Raw genomic sequence first — 22,019 nt, 5'->3', positions numbered from 1 at the left:
TACAGTGCTCAGAAATGTTTAGACACCTTATAAGTAAAACAACAAGTGTTCCTTTCCAGTGTTCTTTCCTTCCAGCCAGCTTTGCTTACTTTCAGTATATTCCCTCCTCCCTCCTCCCTGGTTTTCCATTTCCCTCTCCGTCCCCAGCAGACTCTCATCATTATGTGGCCTGAGCTTGCTCAGTCCTCCTTGTGCTGGTTGGGAGGCGGGGTTGTTGTTTTTAGCACCCTTAGGTTTTTTTCATAAATAATTTTTCTACTTTTGCAAACTTTGGAGGTCTGCTGAGCATGCCAATATCTTTTTTGGCGAGGGCTACATAGCCATCATAACTCAGCACCTGAGTTAGATATTAGTATACATGATTCCCTCCCTCCCCCCAGCTATAGAAGAATAATTTAGGTATTCCTACTATTAAGGTGAACAATATGCCTCAACATCATAGTGCTATCTGTCTATTTGCCAGAATTCCAAAATTCCATTTCATTTTAGTGTGACCAGGAAACACAGAATCCTGGTTCTTATATAGAAGACTAAAATGCTTCATTTGGGGGAAATTTTGCAGTGGGGCCAAAACCTGTCTGCTTCTCCTGATACTGGATGACCCAGAAACCTCCAACAGGAATGCTGTAGTGGAAGGTTCAATGCATCTTTATGCATGGCACACACATTATTCTTCCAGGGGTCTCTGCAAATACATATGATACACTGGCCTTTACTCCATACATACCTTGCCTGTCATAATGATCGGAATTTTGCTAGTGAGAGAACAATGGAATCATTTTGCATGATCATGTAGTTCAAAGGCATACAGCATAGGAGGGCTTAGCCCCACTAGTTCATTGAACACAGACACCCCTGAAGTCTGTCTGTCTATCTGTCTTTCTTTATTGCATTTATTTCCCACCTTTTTTCCTCTTGGTAGGAACCCAAGGCAGCTTACATTATCCTCCTCCTCCTCCATTTTAACCTCACAACAATAGCCCTGTGAGGTAGGTTGGGCTGAGAGTCTGTGACTGGCCCAAAGTTACCCAGTGAATTTCCGTGGCCGAGTGGGGACTAGAACCTGGTTCTCTCAGCTCCCAGTCCAACACTCTCACCACTACACCACACTGGCTCTGCGTTTTGACTGTTTTAACCATATATTTGACTTCAGTTTCTGTCCCACTAATGATATATACATTCCATGGCCATACACTACCTGATTACTGTCAACCAGACGAAGGCCAGTGCCATAGTTCCTTGAAAGAGTAAGTGTGCTTGATGAATGAGAATGCAGAGAAAGGGCAGCAGTTGTGATCCAATAGTCAACGAAGTTATAATCCTGTAGCACTTTCCAGCACTTTTGCTGCCATGAGAGCATATTCTTGCCAAAGGCTCTCAGGAAATGCACTGACTTTCCCTCCTATACATACTGTGATAATTAAGCTAAGCGTGGGATGTAGCTTTTTGCAGGCATTTGTGATGCTGCTTCTAAGCACAATAAACCACTTTGATCTGAAAGGCTGCATGATGACTGGCAGCATAATTCTATACAAAACTAGCCTCTCATAGTGATCTTGCAGCCCTTGGCTTGCAGTGAATGAGAGTACTCAGGCTTCAGCAGTTACTACATAGAATTAATAGCAATGGCCATGGTTGCTGCAGGGAGCCCATACCTGTTTGCCTGCTATTCTGTATCTTGCAGTTAAATCAGATAAGTCCTTCAATATGTTGATATTGTGAACAGAATAATGCTTTGACATAAAACAGTGGCTTTATGACATTTGGTACAGGACTGATTATTCCTTGTAAAGCTCCCATCCATTCTCAGGCCAATCTTCTTTCAAGGTCGCTTCACGCATTATATTTTCTTCCTACACTAATGCAGATAGGTATAATGCTGCACAATGCAGCTTTCAAACACATCGTTACTCATCAAAGATATTATGATTTTCATATATGATGGTTACAGAATTGCTCATGGGGTTTTCCCTTTGTTGCACCGCCCCACTCACCTCTCCTACAGAATTTGCCTAATTCTGAATGGTCTGCCAGCATCCAAATCTCTGGTTTGGGAGTTCTTGGTTGCTGGCCCAGTTCCTGGAAGGCTCCTTTGATGGTCATGTTGCATCAGGACAGTTAGTTGTCCTACAAAAGCCATTACCCCATTGCTGAATCAGTGCATCCGTGACTTTCATTTCCAGGGGTTTTGGAGCTGGCAACAGCTGTGATAGGAACCTGCATCTGTCTGTGCCTGTTGCAGTGGGACAGTTCTAGGGACTATTCCACTGCAGTTGCTGGGTGTTGTGTAAGTGCATCTACAACATGAATAGACACCATTGCAAGGGTTGTGAACGTGTGCACAGAGCGTTCAGGCACCATACTTCAAGTAGTACTATCAGCCCTTTGGTCTCTTTTCTGAGATGATGTTTCAAGTGCCGCTTGTTCATTCCTAATTGTGTCTTTTGCACTGGCTGTGTTCGCATGTTAGACTAAGCCATTGTTGATGTTAACCATGGCTTGTTGTTTTAGCCATGAATTGCCTTGCAGAGGAGCAAACAACATGTGGCTAGTTTTCCTTATTCTTGGATTGTTTCTCTCTTGTTTATTTTGCCGGCCCTCAGAGCAGTTTCATTTTCAGGTTGCTCTCATTGAGTCCCTCTGTTTCAGGGTAGACAGCAGCACAAACAAGCCAGGGAGAACCCATGGTTCTGGGTTCGTAACAACAAGCCAGATTTTCTAAGCCAACAACAAAGCATGGCGTTTATTTGTGGTTTGTAGTTGGTTAACGAACCATGGTTTGTTTGCAGGGATGGTTTCAGATACAACAAGTCAAATCAACAAACCACACTATGGCTTAGTGTTTTGTGCAATCCAGGCTATCGTTACTTATTCAAGCATCATAAAAGAAAGACATGAAGTAGAGATGTGAAGGCCTGGAAAAAAGCCTGGAAAAATCTGGGGGGAAAAGTGTTTTTTCCCCGTTTTTTTCTGAGGACCGTTTTTGTTTTTTTCTGAAAAATTGAACAGTTACGGATTATGAAATATTTTCTTTTAGAATTTAGGACAAAGTATTTATATATTGTTACCCAGCCTTTACTCCCCTCCCCCAGATTTCTAAAAACTGTAGAATAATAATTTTATAGAAAGACTAGAGATGTAAAATGTCTCAAAATAATGAATCTATGGGGAATTTTTTTAAATCCTCTCTGTAAGGTTCCCAGCATAGTTAGTTCTTTCATTCCTTATTAAAATTATTGATCTAAAGTATATTTCACTGATAGACATTTATGATCAGGTTCCCAACATGTGAGTAGAGTCACCATTGTGCATTCTTGACAGTAAATGAGCATTCTTGACAGCTTGGGTTTTATTCTTTAGAGTCTTGGGTTTCTGATGCTGTAGCAGTCATTTAGGGCGCAATCCTGTGGAGACAGGCAGCCACCTCTGAACTTGGAGGCGACCACCTATCCAATGCAGGGCAGGAGAAGCACAGAGGGGATTGCTCCCTCCGCACTTCCCTTGCCCTGCATTTGCGGCTAGACAGCTGATTTTGGCTGTCTAGCCATAGGAAGGCGGAGTGGGGGCAGTCGGACAACTTATAGGATGTATCGTACCAGCATTTCTGACCTCCCCGCCCCGGAACACCCCCCAGAATGCCCCTTTTTGGCCACTCCACACTCCTCTTGCAAGCGTAGAGCACGAGGCTGTTCTGTACTGCCTCCGAGGCAGCATGGAAGTGGCGTGAGGTTGGTTTTCTGGGAACTGACCTCAGAGCGCGGGCTAGCCGCTGACTAGCGGCCATAGGATTGCTCCATTAATGTATTTCTAATCTATTCAGACAATAATTACAAATTGAATAATTTACTTCTAAAATTTTCAAAATGTGATAGTTTTATGATTAAACTAAGTCATACATAAAATTACTTTAGGAGCAGAAAGACTGCTTTATGTTCCTAAAGCAGCCCACCCCAACCTCATGCTCTCTGGATGTTTTGGACTACAGTACCCAGCATTCCTGACCATTGGCCATGCAGTCTGAGGCTGATGGGAGCTGAAGTCCAAAATATCTGGAGGGCATCATGTTGCGGAAGGCTGTCTTAAAGCAACTAAGTGACTTTCCCTCCAACTGCTAGGTAGAGCTATCCAATTTTGGCTTCAGTTGACGTCTTCTTCTTTTCTTCTTTTACCTAGTACAGCATCTAAACCTATCTCCAATTTGGTTAATATAAAGGATGCCTACTTTCTCTCTGTGATTCATTGGTAAAAATGGCCTGTGTGCTTCACCCAGGATGGAAACATGTTTGAGTAACAGCTGGATTGTATATTTCAAAAATGAGGGATCCAATATTTTTTCTTTTCTTGTTCCCAGCTATGCTAGGGACAGCTCCAACCTTGAAACCTTCATATGACCTGCAGAGCCTAATTTGATTGTCTGCAGACCCCTCTCTCCTCACTTCATTTTGGGATTCTGAACATGCAGACACTATGACCACCATTAAGTCAAGTCTTTTTTTCTTCCCCATCCCCCGCCCCAGCCACCCCTGGCCCATTTTTTGTAACGTCTGATGAGAGATCTAGATATCTCAAAAGCTTGCAGATTGTTTGTGATCTTTTGGTTGGCCTAATAAAGGAATTACACAAATATGGATCTGTGAACGCTGAGATGGAGAAAAACAGTTTTGTCAAACCTGTGACAATAGAGATTTTCAAGTGGAGAGCACCCCCTGAAAACACATCCGTATGCTCCTGCTGTTTCAACTTGCCACGCAAAAGGGAAGATCAGGAGGCTGCTTTAAGCTGACTGTAGAGACCACAGCAGGACATATTTTAAAGCTCAGTGTTTACCTCTTAAATAGATGTGAATCAGAGATACTTTTTCAAGTGCTCCACTTTCAGAGATTAGATGGATAGGCCTGTTCAGCAGTGCTGACCCATCTATGGAATCCTACCCCCCAGAATTAATTTGGGAGGTGCCTGTGTTAAGATAATTTAGGTACCAAGTTAAGGCTGTTTTATTAGCCAGGGGTTTTAATGGTTAAGATGTGATTTCCTGTTCTGATTGGATTTCACTATTTTAGTGTTTGCTAGATGATTAATCAACACTGCTTTTTATGGTACTGGTGGCTGCTTCATTGTTTACTGAGTCACATTTATTTGTGTTCAGTTTGTTGTTGTATTATGTATTTAGTGCTATTTTGTTATTTGTGTTTTTATGGATTTTAAGTCGTTTTTTAGTTGCTTTGCAGACTGAAAAGTGGAACAGTGGTGTATAAATATTAAAATGACTAAATAAACAGCATTACACCTAAGTGCATCACAAGGCTCTTTCAGCATAGGATATGAAGGAGAGAAGCATGTTTATACACACATAGAGATATTTAGTGGACATATGCTGGGGAGTCACAGTTGGCTGTGCTTCCCTGGAACATGCCTGGTGCATATTTACTTGCATGCACCTCCACACCACATGTTATAATGTTTACTGCTGCACAATGAAAATATATGCTCTTGCCATGTAAATTGTGAAATAGTAAGGTTCTTTTCTGGATGACGGCTTCCTTGCTAACAATAGAATCCTGTAGAAGTCTACTCAGAAGTAAGCCCATTTAATTCAGTGGGACTCTGCAGCACGAACCATTCTTTGCCTTGTGTCAAACACTACGAAGTTACAGATTAAAATAACATTAAGGAGAATTATCAGCTGAAGAATTTATTAAAATAATTAAATATCCCCACCAAAGTATTCATTTTCTAATGCCTACAGAGATTAGGTTTAAAGCCAAGCTAATGGTGAGGGTTTGTTTGTTTGTTTATTAGTCATGAGCTCTGACTTGCTGAAAGAAAATGTTTTTTCCATATAATTGCTACTTGGTGTGGTGATAAAAATGGAAAAAGCCAATTTTTCATTCTCCAATTCAGACTCCATCAGTTCAATATATGTTTGAGCAGATTTATTTTCCAACGAAATTTCTCAGAATAAAAGGTTGGTAAAGTCAGTACCTGAATTACTGCAAGGGCAGCTTATTGCATAGTAGGTGCTTTTGAAAAGCAGCTGCCTAATGCATTTATCTTTTCCCCAGTATCTGCACTGCTCTTTCATCTCTTTCAGTGGTCTCAGTTCATTCATCACCGAAACAGATAGTACGCTTCTGTGTTTGCAGACATTGAAGGGTCTTTGTTAACTGCATCGAAAAGAGGAAAGTCGTATGGGTTCATTGTGACCCAAGGCACCACCCCAAAGTATTACTACTAATCTTTAATTTCAGCATTTCTATAGAACCTCCATCTAAAGCCTTCCTGCTCTGCCATTCACAATGCAAGATGACATAGAAAGAAGCAACCTTTAAAAAATGGGGGTCACCATCTTTTTCTTCCCCCGACAATGCTTCTGGAATTGAAGCATTGTGGGGGAACATGGCAGCCCAGTTGGCTGCAGATTGCAGGAGTTCCCCACTACTTGAAGTGTTGGGAAAGCTATGGGGACCAAGGGCTATAGGGAGGGTCCTATCCTGCCTCCCAGGAAAAACATTATGGGAAAGCGACACCAGCCTGCCCCCATCCACTGGCCAAAGGAGTAGCTGCAGGGGTGCTTATGTCACTCCCCCTTCCTAGGAAAAATAAAAATGTTGTGACCAGGAACTAGAGCATTTGTTTGCTTTTTTCTTTCTCCTTTCCTTCCAATCCCTTTTTCTGTTGTGTAGTGATGTTTTTAGATTGTATGACTGAGAGCAGGGATTGTCTTACTACTGATTTTGTAAGCTTCTCCGTGAGCCTTTTTGGCTGAGGAGAGGGGTAAAATTATAATAAATGTTGATAGTTGAAAGCAAGAAAGGTGGGGGGAGATGTGCTGCTGCTTTAACCACCCCCACCCTAGAAAGGTTTGTGACTTTCTCTTGCCCTCCCGAAAATAGCTTATTTTTTCTTCCCCTCCCACAAATTTGCTTGGAAAATTTCCAAATCAGTACTTAAAAAACAAGGCTAGACTGGTGATTTTGCTGCATCGGGGTTGGAACTGTACAAAAGCTGCCTGACAAAGCTACGCTAGGGCAGTGGGTGTCTATATCTTAATCCAGAGCTGAATGCTTGAACCTGAAGTGCTGTAGGCAGAAGATGCTCTGTTTGACAAGGCAAAGACAGAAGATCAGGCTCTTAGTATTTAGAAAAACCTCACCAATCCAAAACATCGCAGGGACCAATGATGTATAACTTTCTGGGCTTGAAGAATGCTCAAGCCTCATCACACATAGTACCTGGGAGCTCAGCCAGCAGGGTCCAAGGTTTAGACCAGTTGAAGCACTGGAGTTACTGATACTTCCCAACTTTTAGAAGCTCTTCCCTGGAAGACTTGTAGAAAATTTTGCCCACTTCTGATGTTGTTTGATGCCACTGGCATTCTGTAGAATATATTCCAAGATGTGTGCACCTTGTGCAGAATTTGCATTGCAAGTGAATGCTCTATTGATTGTAGGGCTTGCATCACTTGCAGTACAGGGACTGATGGTCTCAGTGAAGGCCATTTCACACATGTCAAGTTTCATATATAACTATCACTCCCATGTTGGACATTTTGCATATCCCGCATATATAACTATCACTCCCATGTTGGACATTTTGCATATCCATATTGCATATCAAGCAAGAAGCTCTAACAGATAGAGGCTTCCTGTGGTGTGAACCTGTGCCGAAGCAGACATGTGTGTGTTTGTTGCGCATGAAAGGGTATCTACAATTTCCTACATGGGAAGTGATGTTCATAGTGGACATTTATCATGTGTGAGGTGGCCTAGAGATAATAGTATACATGTAAGATCAAAGGCATTGAACTTGGAGATGCCTGTGGAAAGGTGGGTGATTCTTCTCCTGCGCAGTGCTTGGCTTTGGGGTCAGTATTGTTTTTCCCTTTACTCAGTGATATCTGTACTGAGACTGGTTACATTAACAGAAACTGTTGAAAGCCATAGGATATTTGTGAAAAGCAATGGGGCATTTCTCCTTTTCACATCCTTTTACTTCTTCACCCTTGGATTTTTACAATTTCAGAACTGAAAGCCAAGCATTTTCTGAATAAGGTTCTGCATTTTGCACCTTAAAATTTCGAACATAGTTTTGAATCTTATATATGATCTATGTTTTAGTTCATCCTTCCTTTGAACTAAACTTCAAGAGTTAGGAACATTGTTTTTGTACAGTCTTTCCATAGGCAAGCCCTTGGAATTGGTAATACGGGATCTAATTAAAAATACATTCACAGCACAAATACAGTGAGAAAAGAGAAGATGGGGAAACATCAAAAGAGAAAAGCTGACCTTCTGGTGTAATCCAGAAAGAGTACGGAGAAAGAATGGATTAAAGAGAGTCATGTAGTGCAGAAAATTCTGCCACTGACTTTGAAACAGTTTGGGAAACATAAAAAAGGTTAAAAGCCCAAGAATTATGATGAAAAACACACACTCTAGATAGGTTTAAAAAAGAAGTATAGTTTGCCCCAATGTTCTGAAATGATACGGAGCCTATGATTGCATGTCACCGCATCTTGTGTTTAATAGTCATAATAATGATTATATTATAGCACTGTTTCCTAAGTGCTCCAAGCTGTTCATATATTGTTGTTGTTCAGTCGTTCAGTCATGTCCAACTCTTCGTGACCCCATGGACCATAGCACGCCAGGCCTTCCTGTCCTGCGCTCTCTCCCGGAGCGTGCTCAAGTTCATATGCATTGCATCGGTGATGCTATCTAGCCATCTCATCCTCTGTCGTCCCCTTCTCCTTTTGCCTTCAGTCTTTCCCAGCATCAGGGTTTTTTCCAGAGAGTTTTCTCGTCGCATTAGGTGGCCAAAATATTTGAGCTTCAGCTTCAGTATCTGTCCTTCCAATGAGCACTCAGGGTTGATTTCCTTTAGGATGGACTGATTTGACCTCCTTGCAGTCCAGGGGACTCGTAAGAGTCTTCTCCAGCACCACAGTTCGAAAGCATCAATTCTTCGGCGCTCAGCCTTCCTTATAGTCCAGCTCTCACAGCCATACATTACTACTGGGAAAACCATAGCTTTGATTAGATGGACCTTTGTCGGCAAGGTGATGTCTCTGCTTCTTACTATGCTGTCTAGGTTTGCCATAGCTTTCCTCCCAAGGAGCAAGCGTCTTTTAATTTCATGGCTACAGTCACCGTCTGCGGTGATCTTGGAGCCCAAGAAAGTAAAATCTGTCACTGCTTCCATTTCTTCCATAAATAAATAAGCAGGGTGACAATATGCAGCCTTGTCGTACTCCTTTCCCAATTTTGAACCACTCGGTTGTTCCATGTCTGGTTCTTACTGTTGCTTCTTGACCCTCGTACAGGTTTCTCAGGAGACAGGTAAGGTGGTCTGGTACTCCCATCACTTTAAGAATTTGCCACAGTTTGTTGTGATCCACACAATCAAAGGCTTTCGCGTAGTCAATGAAGCAGAAATAGACGTTTTTCTGGAATTCTCTTGCTTTCTCCATGATCCAGCGAACATTGGCGATTTGATCTCTAGTTCCTCTGCCTCTTCGAAACCCAGCTTGTACTTCCGGTGGTTCTTGGTTCGCATACTGCTGAAGCCTAGCTTGTAGGATTTTGAGCATCACCTTGCTGACATGTGAAATGAGCCGTTAACAACAATCCTGTAAGGCAGATCAGTGTTTTCATATATGTGAGACTGGCCTACCTAAGTGAGGCCATGGCTCAGATGAGATTTGAACTCTTCCTGCTCTTAACACCTATGTCAGCCTCTGGAAGGCACCAGGTTAGGTAAGACTGTTCTACATCATGCCATCGTTCATTTCCTTTAATGAAATGCGCTGATGTGTTGGAGAGATCATGAAGGCTTCAGGCGCAGTCCTATGCATGTTTATACAGAGAGTCCTACAACTCCCAGCATTCCCCAGCCAGCATGGCTGTCTAGGGAGTATTGGAGGTTGTAGGACTTTTTTCTGTCTAAACATGCATAGGATTGTGCCCTTAAAGACTGGAACGAGATTAAGTGCCAACATAAAGTGCTAATACTATGTTTGCATATTATGCTACTGCTTAATATTAGGACTTTTTTTTTTACTCAGCATAGTGCAGTAGCAAGAGTTTTGGATGGGGGGAGGAGCAGGGGCAGGTTTAGGTCCACTGACATTTCCCTCCATTATGAAGCTCAGTGTGTGGGTTTGGGGAAATCACTACCTCTCAGCCTAACCTGCATCATATTGTGAAGCCAAAAATACCACCCCGAGTTCTTTGGAGGAAGGGTGTGATACAAATACAATTAATCACAGAAAGAGATGTTGAGAATGCTCCCAAGACAGCATTACACTGAATTTAAAACATATTTTTATCGACACAAGGGAAACGTGTGGGTTTTCTCTTACGTCCTGGTGTATTGTTTGCACCGCCTTCTGTCAGTATTGCTTTGCTTTCCCACTCCAGGATGATGACACTATGCATTTATATCCTCCTGCCATTTGCCTGGCTTTCTTTGCAGCTGCTCCTAATGGCATAGCATTTTTTTGCGCCGACATAGTTTCTCACTCTTATCACACCCACGCTGCTACCTTGCTGTAAGATGCTCGCCTTGGGGATGCTGCAGACATGCAAGGGATTGGCTGATGCTGTTGCATCGCTCTCGCATTGCAGCAAGCTGCATGCGTTTCTTCTAACACAACTCAAGCTGTCACTGACATACTGCTGTTGACAGTCCATGTTTTGCAGTAGTAGCTGTCAAGTGCCTGCCTGCTGTATGAAAATAAAAGGGAAAGAAACACAAATGATCTAGACAAGGGCAGTGTGGAGATAGAACAAAAATTCTTCTACTGTGTCTGCTGACTGGGCGAAGAGACAATTCTAAAACATTTACAAACCTAAGAAAATATTTTAACACAGTATTAAGGTATTTTACCTTCTTACAGAAGAATTTTATTGCTAATCTGATAATCTTTGCTTTACTTCTCTCCAGGCTCTGCATAGACTTAGCTTCACTGCTGCTGTATGGGGCCATGTCCCATAATGAAAACCATTTTGAAACTACCTGTCTGTGAAATAAGTTTTGTTTCTATATTCTGCCATTTCCCTGGGAAACCTATAATAAAAGAGCCACTTTCTGTTAGTCACATATGAGATAAACTAGTACATATCAGGCATTTAGAAAAGAAAAATAAGGATTTGGTGTATGAAAAAGATCCATATTCTGTGTGGAGGTAACTCAGACTATATGCTGAGAGAACAGAATGTAGCAAGCTGAATACTTTTAAATTATTATTTCATTTTTAAAATTTACATCTTGCCTTATTTTTTTTAAAGGAACTTAAGGTGGCTAACGAAAACAAGAACACCACATTTTAAAACAATGAGGTTGATCCAAGTGTATTCACAATTAGAACTGAACCATTGAAATCAATGGGACATAAAGTAATCATTACTAATTTAAGTCACATTGATTTCAGTGGTTCTGCTGTTAACTATGACTGTGTTTGGATCTAACCCAGTATCTCACACCCCTCATTAACAATCTAAATAATTTTAAATCCCCATATTTAAGATATAAACCAACAAGCAGCAACAGATTTTGAGTATAGCAATATTAAAAAGCGGAGCAATATTAAAAACCAACCATAAGATCTGCTAAACATTTTTTAAAGCCAAGTTTTTACCTGTGGCTGAAAACAAAGGGTTGGAGCCTGATGGATCTCAAGAGTCAAAACATTCTATGCTACAGAAAAGCCCTTCCCCTGGTAGCCACTTGCCATACTTCATAGGGATGGGGTATCTGAAGAAGGGCCTCAGATGATGACCGCAGCATGTAGGGAGGCATATGGAAGAAGGTGAATGATCAAGATAGATGCTCATTCGGCATAATTTACTCTGCTTCCGTGCAAAAGCCCCATGCCGTGCCTAAGAGAAGTTCTGCACAGCCTTTTCTTGGTTTCTGAAGTGTTCCCAGACATCATCCATTTATTTCCAAGTTCATTCCAGGTTTATTCTCAGAGCTTGAGGCCTTTTCATTTTTTACTTAAAAGCTGAGATGGTTCAGAAGCCTACTCCTCATTTCTGCGCCAGATACCAAACTCTGTGTGTGGGTGGCTTTTGCTGTGAGCTAATTGGATCTGAGGTGCAGTAGGAAGGCTTGCATTTTGATGATGTTTCTCTCAGAAATTTTTGCCCTGATACTGCCAGAGCTGGTGGCCTGGGGAGCAAGTGGATGGTTCAGCAGGCAGTTCAGTTTGTGCCTGAGAGACAAGTTGCTCAGACTATGGGGCCTGCGATAATCAGCAGCTTTATAGGACCCAAAGATACCCTATTGGCTCCTTGTGTCACCTGATCCTTTCTGGGCTGGTAGCTGCAGTGCCACCTCCAGCCATCTGTAGTGATGCGACAGCACAGTAGAGATCAGGCCATTTGTTTCCTCTGTACTGCATGCAAGCTGCCGCCATCGCACAGGGAATACAGTGCTGGGAGTAGACCCTGTTGCTCAAGTCCCCAGTTTGACACCCTAGCATCTTACAGATGCTGCTAAAATAACATTCCTAACACAATTGCTGAGTTGGGCGGACCTCAATTCACCTCTTGCGTTACTGCATTCATGAAATCCCATTTGTGTTACTGCAGAAGCAGAATAAATGTCTAACTTATCTCTGTTTCATCATTCATTCAGTATATATATATATATATATATATATATATAATACACTATGATCCCCCAAATTACACAGCATGTACCCATAGGAGTTGTTTCTCAGCCTCCCATACCAGACATTGATCAAGAATAAAAGTAAAAATACCAGAGGGAATGTGGAAGCTCTTGGGCACACTTAGAGTGGTTGTTGTGATCCCAGCTACCATTTCTTGGCATGCTGAGATCAGTATCCTTGTTTTGCTTGCAATGTTTTACCCTACTTGTAATAATGCCTTGGCATATTGAGATTGGTGTTCTTGGGTTTACTCATTATGCTTGTAGAATTGCCAGATGTTCCTTATTTCAAGGGAGTGTCCATAATTTCATCCCCACAGTGTTCCAGTGCCATAAACCATAACAAGTGTCTCTTATTTACCAATGCCATGGCTCCCCTAAACTTCATACCAAGAGTACCCTAGTTGTGCGGTGTCCTTTACTGGGAGGAAAAAATAGGTTTGGCAGGCTGGGATCTTTTGCTATGCCTGGGGTACTGAGATGGAAGCAGCTTCCAGCATCATAACGTTATATACAATCCAATAATGTAAAGAAATCAGCCTTGTGTTGTTTTCAGACACTGATATAGTGTTGATTTTTCTACTGTTCCTCTGAGGGACATTATTGCTTGCCTTTCCCGCATTATTGATTCAAGTCTTCTGTGAAAGTTCTGTAGAAAAAATGTACCAACTTGGAGCCTGCAGGACGTCTGAAATACTAGCAAGATGAATAAGAGGCACAGTTCTTCTTTCTCTCCCCCACCCCCTTTAATTTACAAACCAAATGCCATTATGTGGGCATAAATTATGTCTAAAAATAATTTGCATCTAAAATTCAAATGGGTGGAGGAGTCAGTGAGGAGCCTTTTGCTTTCTTTCTTGTTCATTGGCAAGGGTTACTAACTATTAGATCAGCTCAGCGAGCCAGTCAGTATAAAATAAAGTTAATTGGACTTGCCGAAAATCAAATGGCCTCGGCCTTGCACTAATTCCTAAGTCTGTGATTTAATAATGACACTGGAGACGAAGGACTGGAAAGGTGCTGAATGACTGTCTAAACCAATCAGCGGAGCTGTAAATTACCCTTTTGAGATTCCCACTGGCAGATTGTGATGCTTGGTTAAAATCGCAAGGGGTAGATAAAGCTGAACATGGAAGCAATTTGTCAAGATTCCGAAGCTTACGTAAATTGGAATTTAAGCTTCATTTTTAATTCTCTGTCTTTCTCAGCATTTCAGCTGCCCAGAGGGATGGCACATGTGGGATCAGAAAGACAAGCCCTTGATCAGCGGGGCTGGTTAAATGTTGAAATAGAAAATTAAAGCAAGTCAATTAGGGACTGAAGGCTTTTTTTGTACACAGGACCAGTTCCAGTGTAACATTTCTTGCTTATGTGATGACATTTGAAAGTCACCTAATGAGCACATGCATGAGAAGTCTATTTTGGAATGGGTAATCTAACTTCCAAAAGTCAACCATGAGTGTGAAGTGTTGCATAGAATCAGCTCAGTCTTTCAAAACAGGGTAATTTTCGTTATATTGGGACAATTTGCTCAATGCAGTAGCACAGAGTAGCTTATTACAAGTCCATCAATTGTTTCCTGCTAACGAATGAGCTACAAACTTTATTGCTATGGAGCACCCCCTCCTGGCCAGCATAACAGCAAGTGCTGCATCCTGCAAGTCAGTGCAAAACCTCGCATCCACTGAAAATTCACTTTGATTTGAGAATACAAAATAGGGGCAAGAAAGACATATATTTAAGGGATTGTAGCAAGGAGAAGAATAATTTCATATATGCCTTGTCTCTGCCAGTCCTAGCATTGTTTATATCCTCTTGAATGTATGCTGCATTCTCAATGCTGCAGGGTTTACTAATGAAAGATGCTTTCACATGTGACATCAGGAGACACTAGTCTCTAATGGGTGTTTATTGTGCCTGTATCTACCTCTTCTTGTGAACAGTCATGATCTTAAAGATGCTAACTATCTGTTGCCAATCACCATAGTTGCCACAGGGAGCCATAGCATTGTGGCTTTCATGCACCAGAAGATGGTGAGCCTCGTACTCCCAAGGGCACAGATACATTAATATTACACTATGCTGACTGTAGCACCATCTTGCAGATAAAGGACATTCAGAAACTTATTTAAGCATCTCTTGGGAAAGCATCAAGTTTGATCATATTAACATAAATGAAGATTTTCACTTTTAGCAGGATAATAGCAAGATGCACATCTCCGTGATGGGCAAAGGAGTGTGTGTGGGAAAGCACCTGTATATTTCAGGAATTCTGGGGGTGCCCTTCGGGATACTATTGCAGTGGTGGCTAAACCTGCCTGCTGCCCTTACTGACTTCCTACAGTGTGTAGTTTTGCCCCCTATCTGCTGTGACCCAACTGCCTGTCCCATAGAATAAAGGGAACAATGACCCACCGAGTCAGCCCTATTCTGTGTGGCCCAACATTAGATCAGGGGTGGGGAATCTCTTTCAGCCCAAGGGCTGAATTCAGTTTTGGAGAAGATCTAGGGGCCAACATTCCAGTGATGGGCAGAACTGAACACAAAGGAGGTGGGGTCAAAAATACTAAGAATACCAGTGTATTGTAGCTTCAAGCTTTTGCTACCAGTAACTAAGCCTAGAACAGGGAAAAAACTGCACAAAAGCCAGGAAACTACCAAATGATTGGTGGGGGGGGGAAGGGGGGGCTAGGGAATAGCGGTGGGGTCTCACGGAGAATTCTGGAGGGCTGGATTAGGCCCACAGGCCTGAGGTTCCCCACCCCTGCACTAGATCATGACAGCCCTGTGGGATGGATTTTTATATTGATTTCAACACATGATGGATAGTGATGTTTCGTGGATCCCTTTGTGTCAAACACCAGATTTACTATAATGTATTCAGTTCTTTGATCTCATCTTTATTCCCTTCCTCTTCTGTCTTTCTGTATAGCCATGGTACAGAAGATTTCCTTGTCTCAAGACATAGCAGACAGATGAATCTGTTCATTCACGCTCAATTTTGATAATTAGTTATCACACCATGGAGCCCCACAGCAGTGATGACATGAACTTGAAAGAGGAAACTGCACAGGTGTGGTCTGAATCAGCTGAGCAGGAACAGAATACTGCTCAGGTGACTAGTGGCTATAGAACTTTTTAATTACTCATTTTCCTATGACCATGTGTAAACAGGGCTTCTCTGCAGTAGTTCAACATTTTTTAAAAGATATTTTTTTGTGCGGGGGATTGTCATTTCATTTGTTATATTTCTATACCACCCCATAGCCTGAGCTCTCTGGGCGGTTCACAAAAATTAAAAACTATTAAAATACATTATATAAAATATAAAAAAGCCATTCACATATTGACATAAAACAAATAACATGCAAAACAACAACATATACCTAAAACAATTTAAAACAATCAACCAGAGACAATCAAGAGACTCATTATATAATGCCAAATGCCTGAGAGAAGAGGGCAGTTTTAACCTGGTGCCAAAAAGATGGCAATGTTGGCGCCAGGCGGGCCTCATCAGGGAGATTATTCCACAAATGGAGAGCCACCACTGAAAAGGTCCTCTCCCTTGTTGCCCCCCTCCGAGCCTCCCTCGGAGGAGGCTCCTGGAGGAGGGCCTTAGATGCAGAGCGTAGTATACAGGCGAGTTCATACCAGGAGAGGAGTTCTGTCAGGTACTGTGGTCTTGAACCATGTAGGGCTTGTCATTGGATATATGAGATTTTGTCTTGCTGTGGGACTTTTGCATGATATAGAAATTTACCTGAGTATACACTGTGCTCTTAAGATTTAAGATACCCCAAAGAAAAGTTTTTGGTGAAGTTATTTGAACTGCAGTCAGGGCTGGGAAACCTGTGGACCTCCAGCTGCTGTTGGACTCCAACTCTGTTCAGGCCCATCCAGCATGGCCAATGGTTAGGGATGCTGGGAGTTGTAGTTCAACAACATCTGAAGGGCCACAGGTTCCCCATCCTAGATGCAGATTCCAAGGGTGAGGAAGTGTCAGGGACTGCGGGCCACTGCCCCTTGTGGAGAATTGCTTCACTGCAGCTTCTTAGTGAAGTGTCGAGAACTGTTGACCACTGCCCCATGTGGCAAATCACATCACTACAGCTTCTCAGTGAAAAACCTTCCAGACGGACTCAGCCCAGGCTGAATGTTGGCTCCTCCTGGGCAGGAAGAAGTATAAGAGGGCTTCCTGTCTCAGTGGAACTTAGCTTAAGCAACAAGGCTTACCTGATGCCTGGCATGGCTTGGGTTTCTGGTCTTGTTTTCCAGACCTGTCATCTAGATTATCCTCTGCTCTTAGGTCCTGACTCCGAGCTCCTGACTCATTCTGGACTGCTTACCCGCTGCCCAGACCTGACAGGAGGGAACCTAGGGCAATTTAGATCAAGGGATCCTTCACATATGATTCCTCTATATGTTAACCCATGCCTTCCAGGTCACCATCAGAAAATAGAAGCAAACCAGGTATACCATGTCAGAGGTGCTTGCCGAGAAGAAATGATTAGTAAAACAGACATATTGAGCAAGGGAACCAACAGAAGTGATACTAAAGAAAGCCATTTAAGATAGACAATTAGGATCTAATCTGATTTGGTCCAACGATTCTTAGTGTTGCTGCCTCATAGCAGCTTTGTACTTTTAACAGCTGCATAACACGTAGGAGTTGAATGGGCACGGTTCCCCCATCACTGCATGTTCATGGCAGCAAGTGTTGCATTTGTTGGGGTTTTGTGCACCATGAAGCTGATAAAGGCACGCAGTCTTTTTAAGAAAACAAGATGGCAGCTGTAATGGAATGCAATGGGACTAAATTGATTTCTTTCCAAATATTCCAGTTTAAGTGGGCTTTGGATTGGACTGTTAGTGATTTATTTCCATTTCCAGTGTCCTATTTTCAATTAAACTAGTCTTTTAGGTTCAACTTTCACATTCAGAAATGATTATGTCTGTGCTATTTCTACATGAGTAGATTTGGACCATTATTTATATACTTATAATAAGTGTGTTCTGTGCATCCTTACATAGACCACTTCTTACATTTCTTCTCTACCCCTCCAGGTCCACTTTGTCCCTGAAGGTGGAACTGTGGCTCAGATTGTGTACAGTGATGATCAGGACCGTCCTTCACAACAGGTGGTCTACACAGCCGATGGCACATCTTACACCTCAGTGGATACCTCGGAGCATACGCTGGTTTACATCCATCCTGTAGAAGGCACTCAGGCATGTGTCATCCCACACCCCTGTTTTTGCCTACTCATGGCTGCAAGGAGAAATAATTTCATTCAGGTCTAGGGCCAGCTGCCTACCAAGCCATGTGAATGCCTAATAGCTCTCAGCTGTGCATAATCATCTAACCATTGGCAAAGGGGGAGTTTGGACTTTTCATTCTAAATGAGAGTGCAGATGTTGTAATCAAAAGCTGCTGGTAGGCTGTTGAGTATGAAGCCCTGTCCATCTCGTTGATCTGAAACTGGAAAAATTAAATATTTTTTTTCTTCAAAAGACAACAACAGAATTGGTGTAGAACATCAACCATCACTGTATTCTGTAAAAAAGGGGCCCCCTAATGAACTCTTTCTTAAATCCTTATTTGTGCTGCAAGGTTCAGGTAGCTACTAATAATTAGGTCACTGAGATATGTATGTTTCTAACACTGTAGTCCTTAAGTAATCAAATGTATGGTTTAGACAGTAGTTTTCAAATTTTCTAACTTTGGGGAATATTTCCCAATTGATTTGTTTGCCAAGGAACCCATGCATCTTCTATGCAATCTTTGCATGTTACAGAGGATTTTGGAACATGTTATAAGGTGCAGACCCATAAGAAGCCACATTAGACCACTGGTCCAGCTTTTTTGGCACTGTCTACACTCGCTAGCAGTGGCTTTCCAGGGTTTCAGACAACGGTCTTTCTCAGCCCCACCAGTAGATGCAGGAAATTGAACTTGGGACCTTTACATGTGCTCTACCATTGAGTTACGGCCCTTTATCCGTTTGCACAAGTTACCTGTTGGGCTTTTCAACTGACTCATGTGAAGGGAGAACACTCCATAGAACATACCCAATATTCTCCCACGTTTGCACGTTGCTGTGGAAGATCAGTAGTGGTTGGCTAGCTATCTTTAGCTTATCCATTACTGCAGATCTTCTAACTGAGGACCCCCTAATAAGCTTCTAAGGAACCCCAGGAACACTGTTTGAAAACCGTTGTTCTTGACCATATACAAGTGCAATCAATCAAATTGATTTTGCAAATCCCAGTTCATATTCTATAGAATATGTTTATTTGTTTGTTTATTTACAACATTTATATACCACTTCACATCTAGACAGATTCTGGAACGGAAGATTCCAAAGTGTAGTGTAAGATGTTAGAGCCATCATTCTCACTCTTTCTATTCCTATGTCTTGCTTTTTCTGATCCTAATTGCATTCCATTTTGATGAATTAATGTGCCTTTTTTTGTAAGGTCCTCTTTGTTCTTTACCCTGGGCTCAAATGGCCATGCAGGGCTTTGCTGTTTTGAAGCTTTAATACCACCTTCACTCTTTTTATCTATATTAGTCTATATGAAGTGCAAACAATCTGCTGCACCTCAGAAGCCATGTCAATGTTTTCTAAATGAAAGCTGCTATGTAAGTGTAACATCAATATCTGTCAGGGTGGACACTGAGCCCATAGAATCCCAAGTAGTTCTGATTCTGAGGAAGAGCAGTCACTCCTGGGAGGGGAGCGCGCTCCTCTTTCCCAGGGCCAACAGCTGATGGAGATTCCTCCCACCAACATTCCTAGCTTAGATAGCAATCCAGGGAGTAACAGAGCGCGGATAGCAGAGTTGGTGGACGCGCGACGCCGACGCAGAGAGCAGTGCCAGATGGAGGGTGCGGAAAGGAGGCGTAGTGCCTGGTTGGCGCGCAAACAACGGCTGCACCCAGAGGATCCAAGGGAAAAGGGGAGGGACTCTCCCTAGTCCTTAAGTTCAGGGGTCTGCCAGTAATTCCCTTTCAAACGGGGACCAACTGTTCCAACTTAGGGCATAGGTACTGTGCTGCTCAGATCTAGTTGCAAACGATATAGTTGTTAAGTTGTAAAAGAAGAATAAAGCTTTGAAAGGAATCCCTTTGTCTGTGTTTGGACTTGGCTACTGGATTAGACTGAGAGAGGCCTCCAAGCAGCCCTTGACAATATCTCACACAGTATAGGAGGCCTGTTGGCACTTTGATCCAAAGGGTAGGAGAGTGCATTTCCAGATAATATAAGCCCTATTCAGGTGTTCCAACACAGCTTAGCTTATCACATGAATGGGGAGTGAGACCGGGTGTCAGAAATGGATCGTCCTTCCCCCTTCGCAATCAACACCACAAGGAGACAAAGCTTCAGGCTAATACTACTTTATTTTTCTAGAGACTGGCCTCTTTACAAATTCCAGGAAACTCTCAGACTGTCTCAGGCTCCTAAACAACCAATCTGCGATGTCTAATTAGAGGAGAGGAACCAGAGGGTAGCGAAGTTGCCAGCAGTTTGGGCATGAGCCTCATAGCCAGACTTGCTTTGCAGTGATGCCCCTCCCTTAGGGTGGCTCCCTCCTATGTTGGCTTCCAAGAGTGGCTATCCTGGCGGAGCATCTGAGCCCTGCCCCTAACTTTTCCCACTTTGCTTTGCGATGTGCCCTAGTGTCTCTCAAGTCATACCCCTCCTCCTCCTCCTCGGAAACTTGAGTTCAGACAGTGGAAGAAGGGGGCAGGGACTCAGCCTGGGCCATCTGTTTGTCAAGGTATTCAGAGGAATGTCTCCCAGTGTCTTGGCTCACTAGGGAGGGTCCCTCCCCCAGCCTCTGATCTAGCTGCTCCAACTCTGATTCAGAATTGGAGCTGTCAGACATCTCAAGGCACTTGGATTCATCCCTGACACCATGCTGCATAGCCCCCCAATGATCTTGTGCATGTGATGTAGCCCCCACCCCCAGTGTCAACACATATGGCGCAAATGTCTGCAAAAGGGAGACTGCCTCCCATCTGCAGACATTTGCGTTGTATGTGCAGATGCTGGGGGGGGCATGTATATCACACTGGTGATATTGGGGGCAAGCTACCTGGTGTGGGCCCACTACAGTAATAAAGCAAGTGGGATTTTGAATGCCCGAATAATGCTATATACATAGATACAGTATTGGAATTGGTTTATTGTTGCACCCAATGCAATTGGCATTACAACAATGGAATGAAATTGGTTGTTCGTCCAACGTTACTTATTCACAGGAAAAAGGTAATATCCTAAACCACACAAAAAAGCCACCAAACAGAATAGGTTATAGGAAACTATATATACCAGATGGCCCAAAAGTAGGTATACAGTTGTTTAGAACGTTGATGGGAGAGGGAGAGAATGTGCGAGTAGAAGATGTGTGGGTGGAGTCAGAACGACAGTTGGGAAGAGGGAGTGACACGGAGTGACAGTTAAATCAGTTAAGTGTAGAGAGTGAGGGGAGTGAGGCCCTTAAGTAGGTATACAGTTGTTTAGGGTATACTGCATACCTACTTTTGGGCCACTCTGTATATGTGTGTGTGCGTGTGTGTGTTAAATATTACAACAATTCTAATATAAAATTAAAAACAAGGTTTTAATAAAATATTACAAACCAGGTTAAAAAGATCTATAAGCAGTCCTCAAGTATTCTCTACATGCATATTATAATTGGTATCTATATTGGACTATACAAGTTTTGCAATGCTCCTGTCCCATACACATTTTGACCTAGACCGTCTTCATCAGTGGGAAAAATAAAGACAAATTATATGCCATATAATCACGAGTTACCACTAATATCTCATAATTGCAGAAATTCTAGATAAAGCAATGTTTAAACTAGTAGGATTGTTGGCTTCTCACCAAGCGGTCTGTATGTATGTCTGCTGAATAGGAGAGTATAAATATTTCCTCCCATACCCGAGACTGTACATTTCTTCCACCAATATTGATGGAATACTTGAGGACTATATATAGTTTCCTATAACTTGTCCAACGTTACTTGCCTAGTAGCAAGGTTGTTCTATCACTGTGAGTCTCAGGTAGCCTAACAGTACTGAGATCCTTTTAATCATGCTTTATTATTTTGTTCAGACTCTGTTTACAGACCAGTCCCAAGTGGCGTACGTCCAGCAGGATGCAGCCACACAGCAGGTAAGTCCAGCCATTTCTGCTGATCTTACGTGCATCTGTTGATGTCCTGTGGAGAGTTACTTTTCCCGGAGGCAGATTGTACTGCTGTACTTCATATCTCATCCTACATATTCCCAGTTCTCCCTCAGGGTGGAGACAGCTGATTTTTTTTCT

At 42.5% G+C, this 22,019-nt stretch overlaps 1 protein-coding gene across 5 annotated transcripts in view; it reads left to right on the top strand.

The window, feature by feature from the left end:
• Nucleotides 1–22,019, top strand: part of PRDM10 (PR/SET domain 10) — a 92,305-nt gene that overhangs the window by 12,092 nt on the left and 58,194 nt on the right. For 3 of the 5 annotated variants that reach the window (XM_084803680.1, XM_084803682.1, XM_084803681.1), the window contains 3 exons: nt 15,608–15,790; nt 17,743–17,907; nt 21,807–21,866. In XM_084803680.1, coding sequence (XP_084659806.1) covers nt 15,698–15,790; nt 17,743–17,907; nt 21,807–21,866 — 318 coding nt within the window. In that variant the 5' untranslated portion in view covers nt 15,608–15,697. The remainder of the gene's footprint in view (nt 1–15,607; nt 15,791–17,742; nt 17,908–21,806; nt 21,867–22,019) is intronic. The other 2 variants (XM_084803683.1, XM_084803684.1) reach the window with 2 other exon arrangements.

Source organism: Heloderma suspectum, chromosome 6 (genome assembly GCF_057233095.1).
Source record: "Heloderma suspectum isolate Gila_16-S chromosome 6, 16-S_ref, whole genome shotgun sequence".
In the NCBI taxonomy this organism is placed as follows: domain Eukaryota; kingdom Metazoa; phylum Chordata; class Lepidosauria; order Squamata; family Helodermatidae; genus Heloderma; species Heloderma suspectum.
Note: the sequence above shows the minus strand (reverse complement) of the source record. Positions and strands in the feature narration are given on the sequence as shown.